The 15,556-nt window shown below is 38.4% G+C and overlaps 1 protein-coding gene across 3 annotated transcripts in view; it reads right to left on the bottom strand.

The window, feature by feature from the left end:
- Positions 1-15,556, bottom strand: part of FAM135B (family with sequence similarity 135 member B) — a 260,164-nt gene that overhangs the window by 121,869 nt on the left and 122,739 nt on the right. For all 3 annotated transcript variants that reach the window (XM_057369166.1, XM_057369165.1, XM_057369168.1), the window contains exon 2: positions 8,101-8,196. In XM_057369166.1, the coding sequence (XP_057225149.1) occupies positions 8,101-8,177 (77 nt within the window). In that variant the 5' untranslated portion in view covers positions 8,178-8,196. The remainder of the gene's footprint in view (positions 1-8,100; positions 8,197-15,556) is intronic.

Genomic DNA, 15,556 nt, shown 5'->3' with positions numbered 1-15,556 from the left:
CCAAAAAAAACCCACCAAAAACAACCCCAAACTGGGCTAAATGTTGCATTTGGCTGGTTAAAAATTAAAACTTTGTCCCTTAACATCTACATGCTCTCTCCTCTGAGGAAAGTAAATATCACCCCAGTTCTAGAGACATTTATATTGCTGCTTTGATGAGTTTCTGAGTGAATTATGTCAGAAAGCAGCTTTGAGATCACCCCACATGATTTATATTTATACACAGCCACACTTGAGATTTTGACTAGAGTTCCTAACTCAGAGTTACAGATGGACTGCTGCTGGGAATCACTCAGCTCTCTGTACATGTAAGTCATGGAAGGAAGTCTAAGCCCTCAGGCTTGTGAAAGGATTTATGTGGATGTGCTGCTACATTTTATTACTTAAGAGCAAGTGAAATGGCACATTTTTAAAGCACTGATTTTTAACKAGAACAAGCCAGAAACATGGCTTTGGCATAGACTGTGTCACTGCAATTGTTCTAAACAAGAGAGTTCCAGAGATTAGTGAATGAGAAAATCTGGTAATAAAATAACCACAAAATGCTTCAGAAAACCCACCGAGTTCCTTGCATGCAATTTTTTAAGAAATGAGAATTTATTCTCCAAGTTTTCATGTGAGGGTGATTGTGGTGTTTTTAGCTCTTCTGGCACTTTTCCTCCCTAAATCAATATGCAAACAACAACTAATAGAGGTAGCTGAAGTTATCAGTATTTGGAATGTGTTATTTCATTGTTACATAGGTGAGTTGGGACTTGATGATCATTAAGGTCCCTTCCAACACAAACCATTCTGTGGCWCCMACTGTGCATGTCCCTGGGGAAARCACGGCATGATCAACAACAGAAAATCTTGTCTTTAAATACAAGAAACGCTGTGGGGAGAACAGCTGGACCTGATCTCTTCTTACAGTTCCTGGTTGTGAGGGAAAAAAATAAAACCCTGTGATTATACTCAAGATCCGCCATTTGCTGTCCAGAGTCTGGAGAATCTCTGTCCTTGGAAGTTTTCAAGACTGGAGTGGACATGGCTCTGAGTGATTTGGTCTGAATTGATTATTTGGTCCGACTTTAGGCAGGCATTGGGCTGAAGACCAGGCAAATTCTCTTCCAGCATGAATGATTCCCTGACTCTAGGATGAGTATGACCATGGCCTTCCTCAGCAGAGAATCAACTATGTGCAGCTCCTCTCTGCATCGCTCTGTTTCAGCCGACAAAGTAAATACAATGTTTTAATGATTTATCATCAGCACGGTGGTCTTCAGTTAAATTAATCTAAATTTATCTTGCTGCTGATCTTACAGCACAAAAGAGGTTTACTTGATTATCATCACRATGTGATTTTAGCTGAGAAATGAAGTTTGCTAATGAAATTAGATTCTGTTCTTCATCTGTATGCAATATTCCACGCCTTAATTCTCGATGTCACCATGTCCAGTTCCTCAACAAACACGTCACCTCCTGCAGGAACTCAATTTTCAACGCTGTTCTCAATGACTTCCGAATCTAAGAATTTATGGGGCTGTGTTATCAATTCATTAAGTAAACAAGGGAAAAGCAGTTAGATCCAAGTGCATCAGTGAGGATTGCAGCTACTTCTAAAAGACCTATGAACAAAGAGCAACAACTTTTTGTACAGTCTGTTGGTTCAAGCAGAAATTCTCCTCAAAGACATGCATTTACTCCATTAGATTAATACATTTGCTTAGCAGAACTTAAGGGGGATCAAAGCCACTCTGTGATACTCTAGGGGATGACATTTTAAATTTAAGATCATTGCTCATAGAAATATTTTTATTTTATGAATTGGATTCATAAAARTAGGAAAGGCAGTGCCAAATTACACATCAAGAGCTTTGAAGAAAATCTTCTAATAGTCAATTTTTAATGTTATAGATGATAGAATGAGCTGTCTTCCAGGTTAATGGCTGATGAGCATTAAAAGCTGGCTAAATCCCAAAAGTTTCTTTTTCTTTTTTTCTCCTTTTAACTCTACTTTTTTTCCCCAAAACTTTAATCTAACATCACAGCTTGCATTTTATTTCCTAGGAGAGTGGATCCCATCTGTTTGCATGACATTCCTCTTGGCTAACACTGTCTATATGTTACATTTTAATGTTTGTCTTTCAGAAGAAAGCAGAATGCCTTCCCTCAATGTCTATATCCTTACCTATGATTTATGAATTTTCCTGGTGTGTGCAAAGCTTTCCACCTGGATGACAGAGTGTCTACACCAAACTGYTCTCGCTGTAAGTATCACCACCTTKTATCTTTGGATCAGAAATCTCTTTGCAGCATTTACTGATCCTTCAAAACATCTCTCCTAAGTCCCAGTTGTTTATTTTCTGCAGGTGGGGAAAACCTGAGACAGCTCTAACAAGACCAGGAACAGAAGGGGAGCTAAGAAGTGAATGCATTGATTTGCTAGACTACAATTAAACTTTTTTTCCTCTGACACACATGAAGAGAGGCCAATTTGCTGAAGGTTGTGCAGTGTGTACTTTTAAGCAAGTTGCTTCAATGATGAGCTATCATTCTAGTGCTCTTGACCAAGAAAGAAACAGTTGCTACCCCATGTGTGAAGGCTGAAGTAAKCTGAGCACATTCTTTCTCAACATATGACTCAGTCAACTCATGTGGTGTTACATGGGCTCCAAGTGGGAGCAGAACAAGTGGTGAAGCTGGACCGTATGGGTTGAGCAGTGGTAAGATGACATTTGGAGTTCGCAGAAGCTCCCAAATTACTGTGACATTTCTGGGCTCTCCGACACGTGTTTGTTCTAAATKATTATGTTGTCCAGAATTTTCCCTCTGACCTTGCCAATGCCTGGTTTTAACTCTGTATTAATGATTGTTGGGAACTGTGAGTGGAAAACAATCACAAACCAGCATGTAAAAATACTCAAGGCCTTGAATACTATCTATCCAGGCCCCTTATTTCTGAATTTGAACTAATTCTGTGATATTGCCTCGGTTAGCCAACCTCTCAGGAAGCTGGTGTTGTCCTTTTCCTCAGTTGTCTGTAAGTGACATGGAACAGTTACTGATGTATTTAGGGTCAGCTAAGCCAGAGCATTGCTTATTTGCAGGAGAAAGATAATTTCCAGACACAAGAGAACCCTACTGTGATCTGACTGATCAATTACCAGTCTGTGGAGTTTGCTGGGACGCTGTTCTTCACCTGCAGAACAGTCCCCTGTCTTGTGCTCCACTCCTTTTAGTTCAGTGTTTCCCCCTGCMACTGGCACAGGAGATCCCAAGTCTCTTCAGCAGACACTGGGTGCCTAGAAATTAAACTTGGYTCTACTCATTAACCAAATGAGAAAATTCTCGTCAGCAGCTGCCATGACAATAACTCATTGTTCATGATTCTCCTGAAGGTGCCATTTGCTRCACTTCAGGATACTGGTATTTAGCTTCCTGCACACCTGCTAGGTTCAGCTAAGTTCAGCTATTTTCGTGAGTTTAGATATGCTCTAAACTAAGTTCAAAATTGTCAGTTCAGTGCAGCAGGTTCTCTACTATAACTACATGACCATGTAGAGTCACCGTCTTCTTCTGAGAGTGAGTTTTTTCTTTTTTTTTTCTTTTATTTCTTTTTTTTTTTTCCTTTTTTTTTTTTTTTTTTTTTTTTTTTTTTTTTTTTTTTTTTTTTTTTTTTTTTTTTTTTTTTTTTTTTTTTTTTTTTTTTNTTTTTTTTTTTTTTTTTTTTTTTTTTTTTTTTTTTTGAGGAAGATATCTGATGTTGCCCTAACGTGAAGGTAATATGTCATCATGGCAAGAAAAAAGTCAGTTCTGTCAATGCATCTGTTCCAAGGGACAAAACTTCTTGTTCCAAAAAGGCATCACTTTACTCTGCTTATAAGTCCTCTTCCTTTTATTTTCCATCCCCTTCTTACTTTTGCTTCATTTATAATAATGAGAATTCATGCATCATAAATGAGCTAGGTCAGTATTTTCAAAATGGCATAGATTTACAGTCCAAAAGTGATTTGTATTTCATTACAGGTGAGAAGTCTGTRGACTGAAGTCTGAAAAAATGCATATTTTTATGAACAAAGTAGCAAGATTTACTTCTGTCCTACACTTTCAAATTATATTTTAGATATACATACATATATTCTGACACTGTACTTCAAAGACTCTGGGAAATAAGGTCTGAATATCTGAATAAAATGTGTATTTTGCAGGTATCCAGCTGACAAAAAAGACACTGGCTCATTGCTGAACGCCAGTTTGCTGGGAAAAGGAGATGCTGCATTTTGTCTGTAAAGGAATGACTTCATGGCCAAGTACACTGAAGCCTTGTGGTCCAYCTGGTAGTTAACAAGGATGTTTTGCCACATAAGAGCTTAGCCTGTTAAGTCAGAAGTTTTTGTTTGCAGCAGCTCTGAACTCTATTGATCCTTGGTGCGATCCTTGTAGGGTTTTGTGAGCTGATCTTTCCTCCAGGGCAATGGTGCACTCCTTCTAGAAGAAACTGGACCTCATTTTTCCACTCATCTTTAATCACCACCACCCCTCACACACGTAAACCACCAGGGTAAGTGTCAGACACAAATTGCAGCCTGGAATTTGAGGATWGATAAGACTGATAAACAGTGGATTCAGCCCTGTGGTCAGTAACCAGTGCCTTACCTTGATCCTGGTTTTACAATACACCATTGCCAGAATCCTATCTCTAGTCAGTCACTATTTCACCTTTGTGCCCTCTAGATCATCACAAACTCCAAATTTTACTCACCCTGTGAATGCAGCAGTTGTGGGGTTCATTTTTTTTCCTCAGTCAAATAGATTTTGAAAAGCTTCAAGAAAAAAAAGGTGCAGAAGGATTGCTTTTGACAGAACCAGACAAATCAATTAATTGATCTCTGGCAGTCAGGGATAATTTTATTTCCTACTCTATTAAGGAAAATCAGAATCAGTTAGCTAATTTCACTAGAGAAAATGTCACCAGTTATTAAGCAGCGCAYGATGGAAAGAATTAAAGACGGAAAACTCAAAAATGTTTTTCCTTCCAGAAATTGCATTACTTATTACTCAACCTTTAGAACTCTGGCATCAAGCAGCATTGCAAATCGTTTGGTTTGACCAAAGAAAAGGTTTTTTTCCTCTATAGCAGCACCTACAGCATTTAACCTTTGATGTCTATAAATACTGACATGGTTACATTTGTGCTCCAGAAGATAAATTTACCAGTGACTAACCAAACTACCTGCACACAATTTGCTCAATGTTCCTGATATATATTTGCCAAAAACATAAATCTGAGACAAATATTCACAAAAAAAAAAAAAAAAAAAAAGCTGGATTTTGTATCAATCTCTTTTCAATAATTATTCCTACAGATGAAGAAACATTATTCAAATATCACAAGTTGCAGTTCAAATAGTTTAAGGAGCTTCCATTTCTCATGGGAAGGTAGAGGTGGCAACTGGCTGTGCAAGTATACAGAATTCAAAATAGTATCCAGTAAAATCAAAATTAGAACAGGACCATTACGGCAGCCAAACATTTCAAAGCACTTTGTGACTTACAGACAGCAGATGATGTCCCCAATCAAGCTTGATTATTAACTATCACCTAATGGTTCCAGAAGGGCTGATTCTCCCATGATTTTCTTGCTAAATCTTGTTGATTTATTCGTTCTTTTATTTGAATAGAGTGCTCTTCTTGAAAAGGGCAATGTCTTCAGAAGGACAGTTCGCCAAGAAAAAGTGTTTAGGAAAATACTCCCCTTATTKCTGCAGTTACCCAGTTCTGAATGAGAAATTTCAACCTTGTCAGTTAGGCATACAGGAGCAGGACTATTCTGTATTTGTGGAGATATATATTCATAATTTTAATTTTGGTTTTGTACCAAAATATTAAGAGGAAAAGTAGATGTTATAAATAAATATTGATAGTCTTYATTTTTGTTCCTGGTTTCGAAGTTAAAAAACACAGCATGTTGGGTTTTCACAGAAATTAAGAYGAATTTCAATTTCACTGCTCTTCTAATAGACAACACTTCATAAATCACCTTTCTGGCCTTCAGCATAACAGAATTATAATGACTCAATTTACAAGTCACACAGAGAAGAAAAAGTTACATAGAAAATAAACATAATTCTTAATTCTACCATGTTCTCATCTGTAGAGGCCATGTAAATCCAAGATAACACACATGTCTATAGTGAATATCAAAAACAGCAATATAAAAATGGCAAAATAAAGAGCGTGCCCAAATTAAAATGAAATTTGGCAAGCTCACCTACCCTTTCTCTTCACACATTCATGCTACACTGAAAGGGCCTGCTGAGCAGATGAAGTCAGCCAGAGGATAGACAGCAAATATGAGACACAAGGATTTTGTTGGAAATGCAAAGGTTAAAACAATGGAAGGAAAGCAGATGTAACACTGTGCAGGATACATAGAAAGAAAAATTACTRCAAACAAATTAATGCAGTATAACCTATAGTATTGTGTGTTTGGAATATTAATCAGTAAAGCAAGGTAAGTACCAGTGGGGAAAAAAGCAAAGGTAATTAGGAACTCATTAGTGTGACAGCTGAATATATTATCTGTGTTAGTGCTGGGCTTACCCCCACACCAGAGATTTGATCTGACTGTCAAAGCCAAGGAAAGCATTTTACAGAAATGATTGAATGCAAAATCAGACCAATACAACAAAAAACAGGCAGGTCATCACACAGGAAAATGGAAAGATTCCTGGCTAACCTCTGAACAAACTTTGTCTGAGTCCACAAAATCACATAGCCCACAGACAGGTGTGGATTTTCAGTTGTGAGGAAGATCAAAGACATTACAATGATCACCAGAAGTCAAGACAAAAAAAAAAAAGAATATCTATAGATAGGGCTGTCTTCTGTAATCAAAAAGACCAGAATGCGCATCAGATTTTTTTTTTTTTATAAACAGATAAACTAAACAGCTCAAGCATACAGGCTTTTTTTTTTTTTTTTTTTTTTTTTTTTTTTTTTTTTCCATTTGACACCAGTATTTGACATATTCAGAATACTTCCTAACATAAAGTTGGTGGATATTCTCCTGGGGAGAGCAACAGAATGACAGATGCCAGCTGTTAAAACCAAATAGAACTGAGTTTCYTTCATTCAAGTTCCCAGCTTTTTCCCCACACAGTTCATCAACATAAATCAAATAACAAAATACATCTATACTGATGGAAAATGTTCTATTTAATCCATCCCAATATCTGAAACAATTCGCTGGTTTTTGTAAGAGAAATGGTGCTTGAGTTACCAAAATCAGCTGTGAACCTACCCTGTACCAAGCTATGTCTTGTTCTGTAAGCATAAGATCGGTAAAAAAAAAAAAAAAAAATTCTCTACACCCACGGTTTTCCATGAAGTACATTCTTTTGACCTGAGTGTCCTAGTCTCCTCAGTCTCCTCAAAAAGTGATTCTTTATCTAATTGTTCTTCACTGAAGAGCACCTGTGGGGTGCAATATGCAAGCAGAGCAACAACTCACACCTGGTCAGGCTTCACAGTCACCAGGTTGTTACAAAAACCACTAGGAAAAGGTGCAAAAAGAACAGAGGCCAAAGTTTAAGTAGACCAGAGCTGTACATGTCCTTCTGACTAATAGGGATGTGACAAATCAGCGTAGCCATCAGAAGCAGAGTTTTAGACAAACATGAGTATTCATTTTCCCTTCTGAAATGGTGAAATTCAGCTAAATTTCATTAAAAGAACATAGTCATTAGATTTATGGCCCTAAAACGAAAATGTTTGCATTGTAATTCATTGCAGCTATCATTTGTCACAGAGACTCAAAACCAGTCCAGAAACATTTAAAGCAGCCATTGTACTTATATCTGAACAGAGGTTTAAAATAATTTGGAGAATTACAACATTGTATTGCAAAAACAAGTCAGTCAGTCTGACTTTATAGCGAAAGTAATGTACATTGATCTTCCTTGACAGCAATGAAAGACCAATGACATCCTTCTCTGCCCTGGAGATTGCATGAAATATAACWGCATTTGGCAGAAGAGAACCTGTTTTTCAATTTAACTCTTTTCTGTAAGCTGYTCCTCTGCTGTCAGCTGCAAATGAATGGAAACATCAACTCACCCTCTCTGGAAGAGGTCCACGTTATGGAATTTGTGTAGCTCCACAGAAAACTCGACCGTTCCCTGAACCTCAGACATGGTTTTTTCAGGTCATCACCTAAACAACACATATATAAAGACATTATAAACSTTTGAAGTATTTTGCTTAACAAGTCCATGAATGGATTATTTCATTTTAGTCAGCATCTTGGGGTTCATGCAAAGCTTGAAATCAACTGATATCAATTGGAATCTTTCCAATTGCATCATTTGGCTCCATCTTCRGGAAAACTCACTAAAAGCCAGATCAAAGCAGTAATTAAGAGAGGTAAGAAGTCTAATTAAGCCTGAGGACAGAATGATAATATTATGAAAAGTATAAGAAGCAAAAAGTAAATAACATACTATGTGCAAGAATCTCAAAGCAAATTTTAATTAACTCTCTTGCTGCTCTTGCATGGGAAATTGATTTTTTTTTTCTTTCCATTTTATGAAATGGCAGATTTCCAGGGTCAGCACAGCTCATTTCTGTAAAAGCACAGGCCAAAGAGACAAGAACCCTAAATGGATGAGTGCAGAATTCAGATTTCTCTCGCTTTTGACCCCTTCTATGACTTAAATAAAGTCCCAGAAGGGAAGCTTCTGAGGGAATATGAATAATTTAAAAATTAATGAATGGAAGATATTCTTCTAAAGAAAATGCTGACAATCATGGCACCTAATAGGCCRCAACAGTCAGATCAAAATTTTGAAGCACTGCAGCCATTTACAWATAACATCTCATGTGATTATTKAATCAAAGAAYAATTCAGATTGGAAGGGRCCTGARGAGGTGATGCCTCACTCWAGGAAGGRAGGTTTTAAACCAGCCCTATTTAATGCACCAGTGTAAATCCTTAACATTTCCCTCATTACAACAGAGGCAAGCCAAGGACTTTTACAGCTTTCAGACAGGTTTTCAATTATTTTTTACCCCTCCCTCCTTTTTTCCCTCCCTGCAAGTGTACTTCTGGCAATCTGCCAAGCTGCCTGGAAATTGTCTGTAGGATCAATGAGAGGATAAAGATTGATTTTTTTTTTTTTTCATTAACATGCTCATAAGCAACATTTTAGCTTTGACTGCAACCAAGTGCAGTCTCTGAGGATGACCCATGTCAGGGCTCTTAACAGTCCCCCCTTCTGAGATKCAGGGCTTTAAGGGGACATGTAGCTCCAATGCAAAATGAAAAATCTCTCCAGAGGTGCTAATCAATAATATTCATGGTACTCATAGATTTGACTGCATCCTTTAATGAAGCAGGAGTGAAGAGGATTTTGATACATGAAGTCTTCAGATAAGCMTTAGGCTTTGGCTTTCTCAAGGCTTGCTCTTGATTAGTAATTTTCCAACTGACTGGCTTATTACACTGATTATTTTAAACTAAAGTTTTTTTCTGGCTATCCTCTCAAGCGCTACCTTTTTCAGAAAGATCTCATTCCAGAGTTAAAAGGCTATGATTTTTTTTCATTCACCAACCTCAAATTTTGGAATGGCAAGATTTTGATGTAAAATATAAGCAATATATGTCTATAACTGTGAGAAAGGAAAAGAGAATTGCTAAGCTACACATCTGCTATGCCTCAGGTAAGGAACTCTACATTAGCTTGTGTCARGCCATGATTTGGGTGTGCTGAAGGTACATTCAAACTCTATTACRTGTCACAGAATCACAGTTGAATCACAGAACCAACTAGGTGGGAAAAGACCCTTGAGATCATCAAGTCCAACCTGTGMCCTCACACCACCTTGTCARYAAGATCATGGCACTGGGTGCCACATCCAGTCCTTTCCTGAACAATTTCAGGGGCAATGACTCCACCACCTCCCTGGGCAGTCCATTCCAAAGCCCAGTCACCATTTCTGTGAAGAAATTTTTTTCCCAATGTTCAACTTAAACCTCTCCTGCACAGTTTATGTCTGTGTCCTCTTGTCCTGTCGCTGTTGCCTGGGAGAAGAAGCCAATCCCTGCCTGGCTACAGCCTCCTTTCAGGGAGCTGTGGAGTGATAAATTCCCCCCTGAGCCTCCTCTTTTCTGGGCTAAACACCCCCAGCTCCCTCAGCTGCTTCTCACAGGGCTTGTGTTCCAGACACCTCGCCAGCCTTGTTGCCTTTCTCTGGACATTCTCCAGCATCTCAAYGTCGTTCCTAAACTGAGGACTCCAGAACTGGACCCAGCCCTCAAGGTACAGCCTAAGCAGCGCTGAGTACAGGAGAAGAAAAGCAATATTTCTTTTGTTTCCTTTGTCCCCCATTTCAACAGAAATGAAACTGATAATTTGTCCGTCTGTTTTTCAGCACAGATTAAGAAGTTGTATACAGTTTATAAACCATGAATGTCGCAAATCCACCAGGTTATGTGTGAGTCTGTGTGTGTGATAGTCTTGCCTTGAGTCAAACAGACTGTGTGGGAAGGTAGAAGGAAACCATACAAACCACAAAGCAAAGCTCTGACAAGGTATTTAGTCTTGRGAAGACAGCTAATTAAAAGAACTGCCTTTGGCAATAAATCTGCATATTGGGCTGAGGCGTATTTCCTTAAACCAAAAGCTTGGGATCAAAGGAAATTCAATGCTTTTGTAGACAACAGTTTAAAGAGGAGAGGTGTGACAGGGCRGCCAGCAAGTTCAAACCAGTGCCAGTGCTGTCAAAGATAGAAAGGATGCAATGAAATTAAGATTAATTAATATATAAGAAAAAAGAAATCATAGAAATAGACACACAAGTCTTCATTGTATTTGAAATATATTTTTCAATCTTTACACATCTTCAACGTAAACATAAAGGAGTTATCCTGAAAACCAAAAAAAACTCCAAAAATAAGCAAACAAAATCCCTGTTTCTGTAGATTTATTTCCCTCACTGATCATCAGAATTAAACCTGCTACACCAGTTTGAACTGCCATCCACCCCACCAGCACWCCAGAAGATTGGATACACAAATCTACACCCCCAGCACTTGAGCCTGGTACTTCGGGGAACACCTAACAAACACCAGAAGGGGCCTCTGGTGCACCTCATTTTTGTGGCACCTCAAAGAGTCCTGATTAGACACATTCTTCATCAATCTTCAATGAAAGAAGCTATGAAAACTAACAAAACACAAATCATCAAGAAAACATTAAATCATTAAAATTATGTGCTAATTTTTTACTCCTGGGCCAAGTGCCTGCTTAAAGGAACGTTACCATAACCCTCCAAAATCCAGGGATCATGAAGGACCTCTGATCAACCTTTGTGTGGGACAACCTTGGGTTATAAATAGAGGAATGGTTGGTAAAAATAATACTGAAGGTTGCCATGACATCAGCATTGTAAACACTGTAGGGAATGCTGCCAGTATTGAAGTATCATCAGTTATCTAATAAGCAGTTTAAAGAAAAATATAGAGGTCATTCTTRGGAAGGGTTTAGTACATTTGTATTTCTGAAATGTCTGATTCTATATTAAACTCCTTGCATTTCTCAGAAGAGGACCACACTAATAAATATCAATGTGAAGCTAATAAAGCAGCAAGGGAAGTGTTTTGCCATCTGCTCGTGTAAAAGCAGTGCCCATGGTCACCCTCGTCACTCCAGAGCACGGGATCWCTTCAGATGGTGCTGCCATTGTCACTGGCTGTGCTGTGCTGTCCTACATGCACCAGTGGCACCAGGCAGGTCACCAGTTTGACAGTTTGTCTTTCCAGCTAGAGCTGGTGTCCTAGCAGGGGACAGACAATTTCAATTGTCACTTCACTTAGAGCAAGGACAGAAAMTCAGAATCCTTTATACAAATAAAGCCCATGAAAATCAATATGTTTAAAGGCTGGASATGTCTCACTTGTGTTTTTAAAGGAAGGCTGGATTTTACTCCCCACATTTCTAGTGCTTCCAGAAGAGATATCTTCTGCTTTGGAGACTGTTCAAGAAATTATCCTGGCCAAACACAACCTTTTTAATTTATAATATTTGTACTTAGAGACATTTTAGGGATCCAGTCAGCTGACCRAGCCCTCTGCCAGGAAGTGATTAGTTGATTGCATACCACACACACCAGTGTAGATCAAAAAGGGATCTGACAATTCCCCTGATTGCTGAAATAGCAATCACTGTCACCCCAATCAAAGGGAGCAAAGGAAGGTGAGATGGAGGGGAGCACATTGGATAGAAGGACAGGACACTACACAATCTGAGAGCCCATGAAACTTCTAGCATTGGCACAATTACTTCCAAGTAAAAAATAAGCCATTTTTTTTAAAACATAAATCACMCTTTTTTAGTGTTTTTGTTTTGTTGCCATTCTTAAGCATCTCCATAACAGAAATGAGGGGGGAAAAATAAAGTAAAAAATAATCACTAAGGACAAGAGCACTAAATGCCATTGACCAAGGACAATGATCCATGAACCTGGAAGCATTCATTTAGGAGAATACAGTTACCTCTCAAGGAAYACAGCACATGTTATCTCCAGGACACCACCACTGTCCTTACTGGTTTTAAAGCACCTTTTATTTATTTTTTTTTTCAGAAGGTGGCATTTATTTCAAACTAGGCATTTATATCCATTTATTTTAAGAATTCCTTGACCAAGTGCATAAAGTCACAATGAGTAACTTTATTCTCCCCTCCACTGATGTCTTCACCCCCTGTACCTCTAAGTAAGAAAAGTAAGAGGAACACAATACAAGGAGAACATTAAACACAAACAAATATGTTCTGACATTAAAGGATTAGAAGAAGCAAACTCRTTAGACCAAATCTCATTTTCATTGTTGTTTTCTGTTTTCACTGTTCACCTTCATGCAGCTGAACTGGATCCCAGTTCTTAGGGCAATGATTGCATCTCAATAGCCTTGTCTGAGCATACATGAATTTCCTGAGACACAGGAATCACAAGTGTCAGGAACTCCTTTCACTACAGCCCTGTCATTAGCTGTTCAGCACTTTACAGAACCTGTCAGTTTTTCTTGCTGGCACATCAGCAAAATGGGAGAGGCGAGGTCTTCAGCAAAACAGTGATTTCACAAATTAACACCCCATTTTGTTAAAATAAATCAAGCCARTGTTTCTCCTCTAAGATTTTGGATGGCAGTGAGGTATTTCTTTTACACTTTAAAAGGAGCCAATTTAAGTACACCACTAAAGATACAGAAAGTGACAAAGCTTATCAATGGCATCAATAGTACAGTCCACCACTTGATCACAAGYTCATTTGTCTGCTACCTCCCTTCCTAAATGTCCTGATGTGTCATAGACTCATTGAGCTATAAATAGCTCAYCCATATGTTCCAAATCCAGATCCACCTGGGCCACTTCAGTTCCAGCAGCCTGGTCCATCTGCCCATTGTTTTCAAGTTCTTCAGTGTAACGAGTCTTGGGTACATGAACATGAACCCTGTGGCCAGTCACATCCACATTTCCCAGGCACTCGGGATTTCCAGTTTGAGCCTTTTGTGTTATCAATTCAACCCATTGACTCTGTGTAGCATCAGTTGCCTGGAGGGGACCCTCCCTTTGAACATCCCACTGACCCCCAGATAACTCAAATACTAAAAGGAGCTGTGCTCCAGTACCAGCTACCTCTGAAGAGGCTCAAATTCCTTCATATGTTGCTCATATTTCTTTCTCAGTTCCAGTGTAACAGGCTTTAGATCCCCCATATCTCCTGTTTCTAAAGCTCTCAGGAAAAAGCGTAATTGTTAACTGTCTCCATATGATGGTACCAGAATTACAATTGTGGCTTCAGAGCCAAAACACCAGATTAAACTCAAGATCAGTGTTTTAGTAACAAACCTCCCAGGAAAACCATTGCTAATCACTACAGAGCACAGCAAACCACAAAGCAAACACCCTCCTGTAAAAGGAGCTAAAAGAAAATAATAAAAAAAAAAAAGAGTACAGTGCAGATCACAAAACTAATATCAAGAGCAGATTAATCAATATTGTGATCCAYAAATCTTAACAGATAAATCATTTCTAATATGCTCTGACCACTCTATCACCTCAAAATCTTCAAACTTTGAAGTTGCTAAAAAGAAATGTTGTAGTTGAACTTCAGGTGGCAACTAAGCAACATACAACTCGTTCACTCACCCCCAGCAGGATGTGGGGAAGAAAACTTGAAACGTAAAAGTAAGGAAATTTGGGTTGAGACAAGAATGGTGTAATAATTGAAATATAATATTAGTAAAAAAGCATTAGTAATAGTAATACGACTATTGAAAAGGAAAATTTAGAAACAAAAGAGAATGAAATAAAACCCAAGAAAGATAAATTATGCAGATGAAAAACAATTGCTCACCACCAATCAACCAATGTCCAGCCAGGCCCTGAGCAGCAGCCCCAGCACATCTTTCTCTCTAGYTCATCTGCTGAGCAGGATGCAATACAGTCTGGAATATCCCTTGGGTCAGTTGGGGTCAGCTGTCCTGGCTCTGTCYCCTCCCAGCTCCTTGTGCATCCCCAGCCTCCTCACTGGTGGGGTGGTGTAAAAGGCAAAAAAATCCTTTACTCTGGGTAAGCTCTGCTCAGCAGCAACGAAAACGTCTCTGTGTTACCAACACTGTTTCCAGCGAAAAACCAGCACAGTCCCAGCTACTGTGAAGAAAATTAACTCTCTCCCAGCTGAAACCAGCCCAGKAGACATTGCACACAGACTGTTGGACTCCATGATCTTCAAAGTGTTTTCAAATCTAAATGATTCTAGATTTTATGATATAAAACTCAACCCAAAGACCTGTTAGTCTTGTTAGACCTGTGGGTCAGTGCTTGTTTGTGATTTTCTGTTTGTTCTAACATGTATTACAATTACAATTTCAGTCTCAAGTCTCTGGAAATCAARTTATTCTCCACCATGAGAAACCTTCTAATGCTCTCTTTAGCCATGGAAGTGTCAGGGGTTGCTTTGTAAGATCTCCAATCTTTACAACAGACTAACATCACCCTACATAGTTTACAGAGTGAGATAGCATCACAGATAATCCCTTGGAGCTCTTTTGATAAGGTTTTTAGGTTTCCAGTCTGCTGTAATCCTTTGCATATTTTCTTCAGTATGGAAGCCAAAGTAAAGATTCGTGATACAGGTAAAAACAAATACAAGGCACATAATTTTATCCAGTCACATATGTGAAACATGATTTTTATCCAGTGCATAACCATTTAGCCCAATTTAAAATCATAGAGATTTTAAGACTAATTTGGTTTTTATGCTCTAAAGAGCTAACTCAGTTTGGATGCAAGCCCTGAAAATAATCTTTCAATATTAAAAAAAAAAAAAAAAAAAAAAAAAAGTTTGCTGTTTAATATTCTCAGGAAAATCAACATTCAAAATTTTGTCAGATGCATTAGACATATGTTCACAAAGAGTGCAGCACCATGAATCACTTTTCCCAAGATTTTTGATTGCTTCCACTGAAATGTAAGGAGTTAGAGACAGAGAGACAAATACTAAATGATCCTTT

The sequence above is a fragment of the Malurus melanocephalus genome, unplaced genomic scaffold (genome assembly GCF_030028575.1).
Source record: "Malurus melanocephalus ecotype Western Australia unplaced genomic scaffold, MMel_1.1 scaffold_104, whole genome shotgun sequence".
In the NCBI taxonomy this organism is placed as follows: Eukaryota; Metazoa; Chordata; class Aves; order Passeriformes; family Maluridae; genus Malurus; species Malurus melanocephalus.
The sequence above is the reverse complement of the archived record's forward strand: the minus strand, read 5'-3'. Positions and strand labels throughout refer to the sequence as shown.